Below are 16,093 nucleotides of genomic sequence, written 5' to 3' on the forward strand. Positions count from 1 at the left end.
AGACTATAAATAAGCTTCTACCTTACAATATCACTAAACAAAGAGGAAAAGAAGTTTGTTAAAAATTGCTTAATTTGAAAAAAGATTTTACTTACCTTGATAAATTTAACAATCATTTCTGCCTGGCGTTTTACTGAATTCTGGTGTATTATTTCAGAAATAACAAAACTTGTTAACTGCTCCTGATAACTAGTCATGACATGGATGTTAAAAATTTCTTCCTGAAAATACATTTCTTATAAAATGCAAGTTAAGCATATTTATATAACTGTTATTCTGTTTATCAAATATTTGTTCAGCCCCATTATTCAGCAAGTATCATTAAACAATCATTATCCAATTTCAAGATCTAATTTTTGCTATTTGTTTATAATTTTTATCTTTTATTATTTTCAATATTCATTTTTTTTTATTTGTTTTATTTTTATTATTCTCATCTCAATCCTTTTTGTTATGTAATGCTTGTCATAATGACTATTTGACAGTGTGTATATGCATGCATGGATGAAGAAGAGCGAGAAATTCTTATAAATCCTATTTGTTTGTTAGGAGATTAAAAATACAAATATTTTCCTATTTCTCTATATTTCATAGGACCCAATTTCCACAACTTCACCACTGTCACAAGTATTTGTTGGAGAACATATTCTTCAGAATACTCAGAATCATGATACTTTACATGGTACAGACAAATAATTTTTAAACCTTACTTGTTAACAAGAAGGTGGATAATCCTATCTTTTTTTTTTTTGTAATGTCATTTCATCTACAAAAGGTGCATAACTTATAGCAATGATTCTTAAACTGTAATTTGCAAAAAAAGATTCTGTGGTCGCAGCAAACATTGATATAAGTCTGTAAATTAAAAATTTATTAAATATAACTGTATGTGCATTTTTCTGCAATAAATATGTTCATTATTTCTGTTTCTCACTTTATTTAAAATTGCTCAAAACTGACACCAGGGAATAAAAACCTAACTTTACTAGTACCACCAGAAGTCGCTAATAAAGGAATCACAGATAAAGTAGTTATCTAACCCATAGTTATATAATCAGTTTTCTGATTATCTAACTATGGGTTAGATAATCAGAAAACTGCTCTATAGACCAAATATGGAAATTTTTCAAGCCTTTTCAAGCCCCTGTCAGTCAGGTGCTGGTCTCACAGCAGTGAAAATCATTTATCACCTAAAGACAGTCATCATAAACATCCATGCCACTGTAGGGATCGAGGAACACCAGAGAGACATTGCTTACAAGAGAACCAAAGCTACCGCCCTATCAGGCCATGTCCTGTTTTCAATAAACACAAACAACGAAAGCCGCCAACATGAAGTAAATTGGACAACAACTTCAAACCTACACATTTGCCACGATGAGGTAAGCATTGTCGAGTCAAAAGAAATCACCTTGAACCCTCTTCATATGAACAATAATCTCAGCTATAATTTGCCTGACTCTTTCAGCTCTACTATCAGATACTGGAGATCGCATGGTTCCACACACACACACACACAAGTGTACAACAATAGAACTTTAACACGGACTATAGCTCAAGTTCATAATAACTGTAATTTACAGTCGAATATTATAGCTTTATAATTGTATAGCTTTAGAGTGTCTCAATGTTTTGAATGTTTTCTAACAAAAATGCATTCTTTAATGTTTCATTGTGGTAGCCCTGCAAGTGGATTTGAATACACTAGATAGATGGGCAAATGAATGGGGGGTGTCGGTTTAATGCAGCAAAATGTAAGGTCTTGAGGTTTGGGAAACATAGATGGGACACTGCATACTCTATGGGAGGGGTTATACTGGCTGGAGGAAGTGGGGTAGATAGGGGATCTGGAGTTGATGATTGATAGAAACCTGAAATTTAGGGGACATATTGCAAAGGTAATGAAGGTAACACAGAGGATTGCTGCAATAATGAGAAGGACACTGACCTGCAGAGATAAAATGGTTATCATTCAGTTGTATAAGACTCTTATCAGCCCACACTTAGACTATTGTTCTCAGATCTGGTCCCCAGGATTTGAAGGGAATAAATTAACTGTGGAAAGGGTACAATGGCAGATAACAAAGATGGTGTCGGGACTGTACAATGTTAGTTATGAGGTTCTGCTGAGAGAGTGTGGACTGCAGAGTTTGGTGGATAGAAGAAGGAGAGGCGATATGATAGATTTTTAAACTGTTGAGAGGTGGTTACAGGGTTGATACTGGGGAGTTCCTTCGCTTGGTTGAACAGCAGGAAGGAGTCATGACATCCCTGGAAGTTACGAAAGGAAACTGTGAGAAAGAGGGTGAGGAGTGGTTTCTTTGCATGGAGGGTGGTTGAACCATGGAATGCATTGCCTGATGGAGTGGTGAGATCGATAACGGTCAATGCGTTTAAGGAGTGGTATGATAGATGATAAACTTTGTGTTTCCTAGGAGGGACCTCCCTCGATGAGTCTTGATAGACTTGTGTTTCTTAGAAAGGACCTCCCACGATGAGTCTTTTGACTCCATGGAGGCCTGAATAATAATAATAATAATAATTGTATTGTATTTCCAAAACTTCCATCTTAGTTCATTTGGTACGTCATCAATGTCAACATTAAAAGGATTCAAAAATAATCGCATTTTGATGCAATTTTTATGAAAATCCACAAATCTTGTTGAAAATTCCGTTTGTAAATCTCAAATAATACCAACAAAAGTTTCCTTTTGTGTTTGCCATCCAACTGTAGATGCAGATTTGCAACATATATAATGATGTAGATTTTCTTCCATCAATGTTTCTTCAACAGACATAGTTGGCGAATGCAAAAGTGTACCAAAATCTCGGTTGTCGTCGGATGATGTCGCCTTTGTTATCCCCACTCATGGTGACCATGGTTGACTCGCTCCAAGTTGCATGGCGATATCACGAAGGCATATAGACATAAAAATTATTTTTAATTTATTATTCATATTATAAAATGTATTATTTAAATAATTCAAAATACAGGCCACGTGCCATGTAAGTACGGTAACCCTTTTATTGACCGCCAAAAATGCATGTTTGGGCCGCATGTGGCCCGCAGGCTGCTGACCCTTGGTATAAATCATAAACTGCATAGCCATTAACAATATGAAGTCTGATCAAAAAAAGTATCAAGACTGCCTAGTGACAACTAGGCAGTCTTAATGTAGTGTGTCTAAACAAATTACTGATAGCATAGATATGGCTACATCTCTTTGTATTACTTCAGCTACTCACAGTTAATATCAAAAGTAAATTCTTGCTTGCCTGGGTTGTAAAAGTGAATAACATCTCTGCTTTGCTCCACAGTGAGATTCCTATCCACAAAGTAGATTGTAATGATTCTAATTGCAAAGCAGACTAAGGCTCTATACATTGTGATTTTTTGGTGCCGAAAGATAAATTTGTTTATGAAAGTATTTAGTGATAACCTGACTCATTCTTTCTGGATTATTATTTCTACAAGTATTTGTTTCTTTAATTGCAATGGCTGTTTGCTTAATTGTATGGTTTTTAAAGCATTTATTTTTTTTGTTTTACTGTAAGCTATACTATATGTCATGGGAGTGATGTGTAAAATAATGGGAAGCAATTTCAATGTGCATGAATTTTTTCACTGTAACATGTATCAAACATATGCACTTCATAGAATGAAAGATCTATGAAGGAGAATGAAACTGGTGAGTGGGTTTGTCGTAAGTGTTTCAAGAGCAAATGCCAGAAGTGTGAGGAGAGTAAGAAGAATGACAGTTGTGAGCTGAAAGATGAAATACATGAAAATGTGATTATGAATGGCAAGGCTAATGTTGTATGCAGTAAAAGTGACAACAAGAATGAAATGATGGAAAATGAAGAGAATGACCAGATGGTAATGGAAAGATAGTGCACTTACATGGAGTTCTCTGCAGAACAAAACATGAGAATTAATAGTTCAAGAAGCATCTCACAAATGGTATGACACAGAAGTAAAAGAAGGGGGAGTGTAAGGGAAGAGAAAGCAGAGTATGAAAGAGTAAAAACTTAAGAATAAGGATGAAATCTTGGATGTTGATTCACTGATAAGAGGAGTGCTCGAGGAGAGTGTGTGATGAAATGGTGTTTCCCTGGAGCCAAGATTAAGGATGTCAATAATGTCATCAGGATGCAGAGTGACGATGAAGAAGATGTTTATTTTGGCTGATACAAATGATCTAGCAGGTGACGTGGTCTGCGAGAAGATATGAAAGAGTTGCTAGTACAAGCAAAAAAGAAGAGTGAGAAAGAAACAGTTGTGCGTCTGCTGCCATGGTATGTATCATACCATGTGTACCAGATGAGCTGAAACAAAGAGGGATTATTTTAAATCAGTCAGTATACAGATTTCAGGAGGAATGGTGCTGAGTTTGACGGAAGGAAGGAAGATTTATAAAGATGGATAGCTTGTGTTTGAATAGATTTGGGTTCAGAAGTCTTGAAAAGTATTATTCAGTGACCTCTCTGAGTGCGTAAGATGTTCAGTGGTCTGTGCTGTGACCTCTCTGAGTGACCAAGATGTTGAGTGATCTGTGAAACGCTCTCCACAGATAGTGACAGATTGAGGACTTGTGGGTTGCAGAAGTTGGTTGATAAGTGTACAAGAAGGGATATGATAGAATTACTAAAAGGGTTTTGTAGGAGTGATGCAGAAGAAATTTTTTGCCACTTAGAAGAGGTAGAACAAGGGATCATCTCTGAAAATTGAGCAGGTTGTAATTTAGTGAGTTGCTGTAAGTTGTTGTTGAGAAGGGTGTGAGAATTAGATTTTTTCATTGGAGAGTAGTGAATGAGTGAATGTATCCTTAAAGGAGAAGTCCAATAAATATAATATGGATAGTGTGTGTCTCCTGAAATAGTCTTCAAACTTGATTGTTTTGATTAGTTATGGGTCAAAAGTCCATACATTTGTTAGTAATAATGATGTCCATCCAAAGATACAACTCACTGTGGAAATGGAGAAAAATCTTTGTTTACCTTGTTTAGATCCCTCTGATTCTTTGTCAACCAGATTGTAGTCCTCACCTTTCCATCTTGAATAAAATTCATAACAGGTAATATAAAATATAGCCATTTAAAATACACAGTTTGCTTCTTTTTTTTTTTCATTCTTGTTTTTAATATATTTGGATATTTTATATTTCCAAGTTTTACTTTTCTGATACATCTTTATTCTTAATATATAAGAAAACTATTCCTGCCTCAAGAAAGTGGTTCAGATGTAGAGAGTTTATTTTTCACTTGGTTAGACTATAATAAGTTTAGTTTAATTCTTTATCCAAGTGTGAGCAAACAAAGTTTGCGCCTGAAAGTATCTTCAGGACTGGAGTAAGGTAGTGCAACACCAGGCAACTCGTTGCAAAGGTGGAGAAAGCTCTCATCACTCCTATCTCAGTATCTCCCATAATGCAAAGCAAATCTCCTTGCAGATATGTGTAATGCTATGCATTAAGGCAAGGGCCACTACCCATACCGGTTTCGACCTTTACTGAAGTCTCATCAGTGGGAGCCAGGCCCAGTAGTGGAGATACAAAGGCAGAAGCAATGAGAGGTCATCCTAACCTATAGGAGTTGCCAAAGGGTGTGCAACCTTATTATTAAATTACTCCGGATTCAGAGAGGTACTGAGATAGGAGTGATGAGATCTTTCTCCACCTTTGCAATGAGTTGCCTGGTGTTGCACTACCTGTGTGATGAGATCTTTCTCCACCTTTGCAATGAGTTGTCTGGTGTTGCACTACCTTACCCCAGTCCTGAAGATACTTTCAGGCTTTGTTTGCTCACACTTGGATAAAGGATTAAATAAGCTTATTATATTATGGTTCAGATGTAGTAATTACTTTGTGATCATTATGTCTGGCCCTGAACCAAATGGGCCCTAATGATAGAAGACACCATGGAACTGCTTAAGGCTTTCATTGTTCAGATATCTTCTTATGGTGTCATCTTCTTTCAAAGGTCAGCAACCATCTTGGCAAACAAACTGCATCCTTGCATTAATATGGGCAGTTGTATGCTACTCTTTCCTGCCCACGTCTTGATGTTTTCAAACCAAGATATTTTCTTCTTCCTCTAGCTCCTTTATTATGTGGCCAAGATGTGATGTTTTTCATTTGTTGATTGTTTGTATGAGATCTTTGGCTTTGCCAATGGATTTAAAGACATCTTCTTGGTAATTTTTTCTATCCATGATATCTTTAACATTCTTCTATATAGCCACATCTCAAAGGCTTCAATTTTCTTGATGGTTGTCGCCTTCAATGTCCATGTTTCAATTCCATAGAGCAGAATGGACCAGATGTAGCATTTCAGCATTTGGCAGCTGACTTCTATGTCAGATGCTGAATGCTGAAATGCTATTAAAAATAATAATAAGATAATAATAATAAAAGATATTAAAAAATAATAATCTATTATTAATAATTACCACTGATTGGACATTCTCATGTACAGCTCTGGAAAATTCTCTCTCTCGGATGCTCAGGAATAAGGATGAGAATATACGTGTCAGTTCAGAAGCAATTGTATGAGATGGGACACCCTTAACACAACTATAGGATTTTCGTATAGGTAACATACGCCTGGGAGATAGTCTGTTTAACAGTGGTACGTGTTCTTCTTGTTGCTGGTCATTCTGTTGGCATTTCCATCTAAAAATGCAGATTAGCTTTTTTAAAGATATAAAATAGGGTTAAGAACTATGCAAAATAATTTAATTATAAAGAATCTTTGGCTGCTGAAGTCAACAGGATATCCATAACAATGCTTCACAGTACAAACTTTAAGAAAATAAATAATTTAAGTTGTTTATTAAACTTACTAATATTTTACTCATTTTCTAACCTGCATCTTCAGACTGCAAATTACAACTAGGTAAAACATAAAATGCTCAATGTGGAAAGAATTCAAATTTTACAACTGAAAAGGAACTAATCTCCATTCAAGTTGCCCTCTAGGGACAAGATAAAAATGTAATTAATTTAGAGAAGACAGGCTAAATGTGGTCTTAGAATGACTGTCTCCTAAATCTTTGGCAAAGTGATACAGCCATACTTGTTGAGGTTGTGGGAGTGTTTCATATTTGATGTCGATACTAAAAATAATTTTTCAGATATATAGCAACTTACATGTAGCAAAGTTGTCTTCTTCTATTTAATCCTGTGTGAAAAGTGTCTAGAGCATGGTCTGCCAGTCCTAACTTGCTATACAGATGATGTGAATGTAGTTTGTATGTTCTTCAAAGGTTGACATTAACAGATCTACTGGTCTGCCCAAAGTGGACCAAGTTTCAGGAACAAAGAACTTTATACACTCTAGGATGTGCAAGAGGATGAAGCTGATCCTTCATTCTCTTGCACATCCTGGATCCTCTTGCAAAATAGATGATGGTTGCTACTAGCTGGATGTCAGGTTTTAAAGTGGCATGGTAATTATATTTATGAAGAACTGTAGCTATATTTTCAAATGCGACCGAGATACAGAAGATGGTTAACAGTTCAGCACAATCAGCAGACAAGATCAAAACTGTGCTTTTAATTTTTAATAATGGAAGGAGAGTTTCCCATCAAGGGGATGGGAAAGTGATTGTGATAACTGCTTGAAAAGTTTATGGGGAGGGTTATCTATGCTATAAACTACTGTATGAAAGGGTGGGGGATTAATTTTGTCGGTCCCATATATCCAAGATGGTACAGCATGGTAAGGTTTTAATATATATATATATTAAAATTGACATTAACAGATCTACTGGTCTGCCCAAAGTGGGCCAAGTGTCGGGCACAAAGAACTTTATACACTCCAGGATGTGCAAGAGAATGAAGCTGATCCTTCATCCTCTTGCACATCCTGGATCCTCTTGCAAAATAGATGATTTTTAATATATATATATATATATATACAGTGCTGTACTGTGGGTAGGAGGCACCCTTGTGCAAAACGTTTTCAGCGCCCCCATAAAATAAATTTCCATGAAAAATTTTTGCGAAAAATTTTACTTTGTTAAAAGTACAAAACAGTTTATACACATACATAAAAATAAAATTTATTTAACAATAGTAGAACATTGTAATCACTAAAATTCATTAATAAAGAATTTTTAATAATAAAAATTTTCAAAAATGTTTATTTTGTTAACATTATAAATACAACAGAATATACATATAAACAAAAATTACTTTTATTTTTTAATATAAAAAGAAATATTATTACATGACAAAGAATAATTTGGAGATATGCTTTTAACTATATAACAATTAGGATAAATGTAGATTTATTTTACATATTTATCTGTCTTGCTTTAGCTGCCATAAAATTTTTAATAATATCTTTAATGTGTAATGAATCCATAATATTATTTTCAATTGATATAATTGATAAATCCGTTAGACTCTCTAGACTTTGTTGACCGCAAATAATTTTTTATTAGTTTCAGTTTTGAAAAACTTCTTTCCCCTGTGCTACGAATATTGGTAATGTTAAATAAATACGCATTACAATCGCAATATTCGGAAATGTGTCGGTTAATTTATTGTCGTATATAGAATTTAAAACATCCCAAGGAGGCGACTCTCTTTTAATAAAACATTGCAAAGTTCTTAATTCCTCAAATAAAGTCATACCATCAATATTGTGATTGTCAGAATCTTGATTGTTGCTCAGTTTTAAGTGCAAATCTTTACAATGTTTTATTAAATCTTAATCGCTCCAATCTTTTAATTTACTAATCTGCTTTGACAATAACTTCAGTCTTTCCTTGAATGAAGTTATTGTTGTGTCTAAAATCGCGAATAAAAAAATTATTTTAAAATTTTGTTTAGGATCATGCACTGTCTCATCTGATGCCTCGTAACCAAACATTTTTGTTTTTGTTATTTTGCGAATGTCTTGAAAAATAGAATCAATATTAAGATCGTTTGCTACTTCTTTTGCAGTTCTAATAATATTTTCAAACTATTGGTCTGCTCGGGGAGTATTTAATTTTTGTATAACATAATCAAGATTATTATGTTATATCTTGATTATGTACAACATAATCAAGATGTAATATAATAATTTCCATTATTTTGCTTGCAACATTTACAAGACTTAAGATTTCGTACCAAATATGAATAGAGCAAATAAATTTAAACGAATAAATCTTTGAAATTAAGTTGTCTGCCTGAACTCTAGAATCGATATCTTTGGTTTCATCTTCTGTAATATCAAAAAGAGCCTGGTAAATTTCCTTGATATTATTTTTAAGTGGCAACAAAAATAACAGTAATTAACAATTTTTTTTTTTTTTTAATGTTATAAATATTTTTTGTGAAAACTAGAGGTTCAATTAAAATCAAAATTTATTTTAGCTGGTAAATTTTACCGCCATTTTTATTTTAGAGTCTCACCAAATGCTTACTGTTGAAAAAAAAAAAATCAAATAGAATTATGCTCTACAAATTATTCCAAATTTGCAGAACAATGTCACTGTTTCAGTCAATCACACATCCACAAAGGGCAAAGCACAGCATAAGAATGAATTCACGGTCTGTCTTAAACTAATAATTTCTATTAAACTGGTGATGTATTAAGTTAAAAATATTGTTAGATTATTAAGAATTCATAATAATTGAACTGATTTTAAATTTCATTTTTATTGCATTAACTATAAATTGTAATTGTGTAATTTATATAGTACGATATAATTCAAGAATAAGAAAATTTATATTTATTTATTTTTATTATTTCTCGTGGTGAAATGGCACCCCTCATCTTCAAGCGCCCTTGTGCAGGGCACAATCTGCACAACTGCAAGGCACAGTTGTGCAGATTATCTGTATATATATTGAAAATATATATACATGCTCCGTATATATATTGAAAATAATTGGTTAAACAAGGCAGACCAATTATTTTCTAAGCCTTGGCTGCCAGATTCACATGGTACTTCAAAGAAAGAAAGATTCCATAGGAATGGAAGACCTCAAAAACCATACTTCTATTCAAAAAAGGGAACAAAGGCATAAAAACAATTGTCGAATCTGTCTACTCTCTCACATATATAAAATCATGAACAGAGTAATACTAAACAGAATCCAAAACACTCTCAAAGACAACTCCAGTAGAGAGCAGGCAGGATTCAGAAGAGGCTTCTCCACAATGGATCATATCCAGGTCATTTCACAATCAACAGAAAAATGCAGAGAATACTGAATCCCTCTATGTTTCCTCTTTATTGATTTTAAAAAAGCATTTGATACCATAGAACACAATGCAGTCATCAGTGACTTACTGGAAATAAATGTGGACCCTACTTACATCCAAATGATAAAAGAAATTAACAAAAATCACACCACACAAATAACCATATTTGATCAACCTATAAATATAGATATAAAGAGAGGGGTCAAACAAGGTGATGTGATCTCCCCCAAATCTATTTACCAGCACTTTAGAATACATTCTGAAAGAAATAGACCTAAATAGAGGAATAAGCATAGATGGTGAAAAACTATAAATCCTTATGTTTGCTGATGATCTAGTACTGATATCCCACAACCCAAAAGACCTGGAAGAAATGGGTGAAAAAATATATACAAACAGCAGTAAGATAGGCTTAGAAATGAATCTAGAAAAAACAAAATGGATCAAAAACATCTACACAAGTGAAAGTCACCTATGTATTGATAACATCCCTATAGAACAAGTTGACAATTACTTAGGACAAACAATAAAAATGAATAACGATTTATCTGAAGAACTAGCAAAAAGAAAGAAAGCTGCATGGCTAACATTCAACAGACTAAAAGAAACACTTACTCATCCAAATCTTGACATCTCTGTGAAGGCAAAACTATTTAATGACATTCTTCCCCCACTCGCATATGGATCAGAAACATGGAACACGACAAGAAAAGAAGAAGAGACTCTCAGAATAACTCAGCTTGCAATAGAATGCAGGATTTGTAACATCAGCAAAATGTTAGAAACACGGAACTAAGAAAGAGATTAGGCATAAAATATGTGGTAACTGCAGTATATGAAAGCAAGATGAGATGGGCAGGTCAGACTCAGGGATAACAGATGGACATATAGAATACTTAACTGGCAACCAAGAATAAAGAGAAAACCAGGAAGATCATCTACAAGATGGGAAGATCCACTAGTGAAATCTATGGGTATAACATGGAAGAGGGAGGCTCAAGATCAAGATCGTTGGAGGCATCTTTGTGGCCTGCACGCATGGAGAATTTTGGTAATTGCTTTTAGCCAAGATATACTTTTTTAAATAATTCAGATACTTTTTTTTTCTTTGAGATATACTAGGATCCTGATATATAATCTGGTAAGTAGAGTAGTCTTTTAACAGTTGGTCAAAATTTCTGTTATATTCAATTTGATGAGGTATGATACTTACACAACCCTTATCTACTTTAGTTATAGCAATCTTTTTTCTTCATTGTATATATTTTTAAGGCTACTATTTCTTTTGAAGGAATACTAGGAGGTTTGAATTAAGTTTGGAATTTTAGCAGAATGTCAACCACATTGAGAAGAATACTGTTAATGACAGGGGAAGATAAATAGTAGATAATGCATTCAATGCTCTTGTAAATCCTTTGTACATAATGTTATATGTCTGTTAACTCCATGTATTCATTGGCCAGTCTGTCTGTTTTGTGGAGTAAACCCACCTTCAATTGAAAATCCTTATAAAGGTTCTTTGTGAAGAATCTTTATAAGGCTCTTTTTAGAGTTGGTAAAATTCAAAGGGATATCATCAGGGATATAGAATTCAAAATTTAAAAGGGACATGTACGGAAGTTGGAGTTGGTAGAATTGAAAGGGATAGCATAAAGGGATCTTGGATTACAAGAGGGGAAATATTCAAGGTGTATTTAATAAGGAAATAGGTGTTTCCATTCCACCATTATTTTGGTAATCATGATCTGATGATTACCAAGATAAGAGCTCACAATTGCACTGTAATACGATATTTATAGTGCAATTGTGGTGGTGATGTCACTGCAGTGTAAAAGAAGTTTGGTGGTGATATCCTCTAGCAATTGTGTGAAGATAGTCGATGACTCCAATTGTGATTGGGATTATTATTATCATCATTACTGTAACTCCAGTTGTGACTGGGGTTGTGATTGTGATGATTATTATTATTACTGTAACTCCAATTGTGACTAGAGTTACACTAATTCAAAGCAGGTAAATGATATCTACTTCTCTCCAATAATCCAGAAATCAATGATACCAAACAAAAGCACATGCACGCCTCTGTGTCACATGAGTGATATCACCAAAAGTAATGCATCACATGACACTATCCTATGGAGATAAAAAAACACTATCAAGCATCAAAAAAAAATAATAATTAATTAAATGCCAACAAAAATACCACATAACATAACATATAACACAAAACATGGAACAATAATATGAACAATATAATAAAATTAACAAAATAGATACCAGTTTACGAAAGGAAGCTGTGAGCAAGAGGGTGAGGAGTGGTTTCTTTGCGTTCTTCATCTCCAAGAAATCCAGGACCATACCTGACCACAAAAATTCAGATGTGGATGTATCAAGGCCTTATAAATAGGAATAAGCTTCCTTATATCCACTTGTTATTCTGTTCTTCAATAGCCAAGTAATCTTATGAGCTTGGCAACCTTAGTAATATGCCTTCTAAACTTCAACTCTCTATCTACTACAACCTCTAAGTCCCTGGCTTGCTCTATTTCCTGGAGTACACTTTCATAAATGTGGTACTACACAGCTTGTAATCCAATTTTCCCAAAATGCATAACTTTACATTGCTCCACATTAAACTGACACCAACTGTGTTTTGTCCTACTGACCTATTTAAGTCTTCACATGCAAGTTCTACACATTGCCTTGATTAACTATTACTCTACCCAGTTTTGTATCATCAGTAAACAAAGAATACTTCTCTTCAGGTTATTTCTGATATCATTTATGTACAAATTAAAAATGTACAAATCATTTATGTACAAATTAAACAGTAGTGGTTCTAGCACAGAACCTTGTGGCACTCCACTAGTCACCTGCTTTCTCCTAGTGTCTGCTCCTCCATATACTATACCAATTTTTGGTATCTGTCCATCAGCCACCCTCATATCCATATAACTAGTGTCATAACTATCTCCATTTATTTTCTAACATCTCCATGTGGTATTCTGTCAAATGTCTTTACAAAAACCAGCAGAGTCATTGTGTAGTTATTCCCTTTATTCAACTCAGCTGACACTCTCTTATTAAAAAAGTCAGTAAATTACTACGATATGACCGATCCTTAACACATCACAAAGAATATGATACTGCTTTAGCATCATATTCTTATTCACCCATTCCTAAATTCTCCCATTGACCAAATTTTCCAGTACTTTTATCACCAATCCTGTGGTCCTGATTGGTCTATAATTTGCTACTGCAGTTTTAGAGCCTTGTTTATGTGAAGAAGTTATTTCAGTCAGAGCTGAAACTTAAACAGCCTAGTCAGAGGCATTGCCAGTTATCTTGTACATTCTTGTAAGACACCACCTGATATCACATCTAATACCTCAGCCTTAATTACCTTGAACTTCTGCAATATCTTAAGCACCTCCAATTCATCAACTTCTGTTCTCACATTGCCTCCTATCACATCTGTCATAGCAGTAAAGTCACTTGAATGATATACCCTTAAAAAACAGTCACTCAGTAATTCAACTATATTGTCTGCTTCTGTCACCTCAGTACCCTCAGCACTCATTAATGTTATCCTTCAATAGTCATGCTATCTCTTACTTGCCACATAACGAAAGAACTTTTGTCTCATTCAAAAACTTTTTATCTATTGAAAGAACTCTTTTCAGAGGGATTTCCTTTGGCTCGATCAGCTAATTTCTTGTCATAATCTGATTTTGCCTTCCTTATTATGCTATCACCTTTCTTGCCTGACCCTTGTGCTGTTTGTATGTTGGTCACATTTCTCCATGAATATAATCTCTTGACATCTTTAATTTATAATACAACCAAGTGGAAAACTTTCTACACCAATATAGTCAAGTGGCCAGATTTGTGCACAGAAATCTTAATGAGCATTAATCAATATCTTATAGAGTGGAACTATCACCTCCTTATCCATAAATGTCAATGTTCTTGCATTATTACAGCAATTTTCAGGTAACCATTACAACTTTGCAATATGTCTCCTGAACTTCAGTTCCCTATCCACCAAAATATTTAGATCTCTTGCTTCCTCTACTTCCTGAAGTAAAGTTCTTCCAATGTGATAAACTCACTGTGGAGCAGGAGGAGATATCATGAATTGTTTAGCAGAGCTGTGTGCTTCCCATGATGAGTTTTTAGACTTCTTGGAGGTGTCATGTAATAATGGTAATAGTAATAATTTTATAAAAGGAGATTAGAGACAATACAAAAGCCTAGCATTCTCCTATTTATGCTTTCAGACTAGAAGATCAAAACATTATTATTATGTGACACCTGTGAGGACTCATCATGGGAGGGTACTCCACTCCACTCTCAACACTTCATAATTCTCTGTCTACACACAACGCCACTACCACCATCTGCATACTATGACATTTACCCTCCACCTCCGATTTCATAGTTGGGATTACACACTGTGGTAAGTAAGAGACCTCACCAGGCATCCACTACACTCACACCTGTCCATCTGCTCAGAAGAGGGTGTAGCATGCCTTGTCATAAAACAGCTTTCAAGCTTCCATGTCCACTATACAAGCTCTTTGCACCACAGTACTTTTGTCTGTAACTTTTGTGTGTTCTTGGCTGATTTGCTTGCATGCTACATAGATATGCTATCTGTATCATATCTAAATATTTGGATTGCATTATTTTTCCCGTTGGTAAATGTAAGAAGTTGGCGTGACTTACATATTGACATCAACATACTATTTCACATTGCATAAATATATACATTGCTTAGAAAGAGGTCAACAGAAACCATAGTGTGAAGAACTAACAGCCATGGCACCCACCTTAATAAGATGTAGAACCTCCTTTCACTGCAATGACTGCAGCAATCCTACGAGGCATACTTTACACAAGCGTACAATAGCGATTAATGGGAATTCTGGACCATTTCTACTATAAGCATGTAATGAGATCCTGAACTATTGTGGAATGGACGCCACTTGACCTCACCCGATGCTCCAGTTCATCCCATAGATGTTTTTGGTATGGTTTTTGTTTTATGGTCTAGATCAGGGCTTTGTGGAGGCTAGCGCAATTGGAAGAACAACAGTACATTGCGCCCTTCGATTGGAATAGGCCTAAGTTTGATTCTCATCATGATGGGAGGAATCTTTATCTGGACGATTTTCAATCGAAGGTGAATTAGCCAATCTCATACGGAGGTAGCAGGGTTTTTTCTCCCGGAAACTTGGATTTTTCATCCCCCATACTGACAAATTGGCCCTTCAGATCACACGCAATTTACAGACATAGAATACTAGTTGTGGTGGTGGAGGTGGGCAGTAGATGGTGTTGATGGAGATGATTCGTAGTAGAGGTTCGGTGTAGTGGTTGAGACTTGTATCAGTTGAGACAGTTGTAGGTGTCCTCCCGCGATGAGTCCTCGAACTCCTTGGAGGTGTCAGGAATAATAATAATAATAATAATAATAGTCAAGTGTGGTGAAGTTCATGTCCACAAACCACAGCAGCAGCAGCCTTATGACATGGTGCATTGTCTTGTTGAAAGAGACAATGGTCAGTTCTGTAGAAACGTCACAAAGTAGGAAGCATTGCATGCATTGCCCAGAATGTTCAAATACCTCTCGGAGTTCGATGATTGTGGCAAGAATAACAGTATCATACCATCACACCACCACCTCCGAATTTCATAGTTGGGATTACACACTCTGGTAAGAGACTTCGCCAGGCATCCACTACACTCACACCTGTCCATCTGCTCAGTAGAGGGTATAGCATGACTTGTCACTCCATAGCACAGCTTTCCAAGCTTCCATGTCCACTGTACGAGCTCTTTGCACCACTGAAGACGATGCTGCATGTTGGTTTGACTAATGTGGGGCTGC

At 35.1% G+C, this 16,093-nt stretch overlaps 1 protein-coding gene across 1 annotated transcript in view; it reads right to left on the bottom strand.

The window, feature by feature from the left end:
* LOC150107637 (uncharacterized) overlaps positions 1–16,093 on the bottom strand; it is a 67,868-nt gene that overhangs the window by 21,926 nt on the left and 29,849 nt on the right. The window contains exons 4-5 of the mRNA XM_090391443.1: positions 6,449–6,671; positions 96–221 (exon numbers count right to left, since the gene is read on the bottom strand). Coding sequence (XP_090247569.1) covers positions 96–221; positions 6,449–6,671 — 349 coding nt within the window. The remainder of the gene's footprint in view (positions 1–95; positions 222–6,448; positions 6,672–16,093) is intronic.

Source organism: Typopeltis vanoorti, chromosome 4, assembly GCF_054136105.1.
Source record: "Typopeltis vanoorti isolate ZY-2024b chromosome 4, IOZ_Tvanoo_1.0, whole genome shotgun sequence".
NCBI lineage: Eukaryota > Metazoa > Arthropoda > Arachnida > Uropygi > Thelyphonidae > Typopeltis > Typopeltis vanoorti.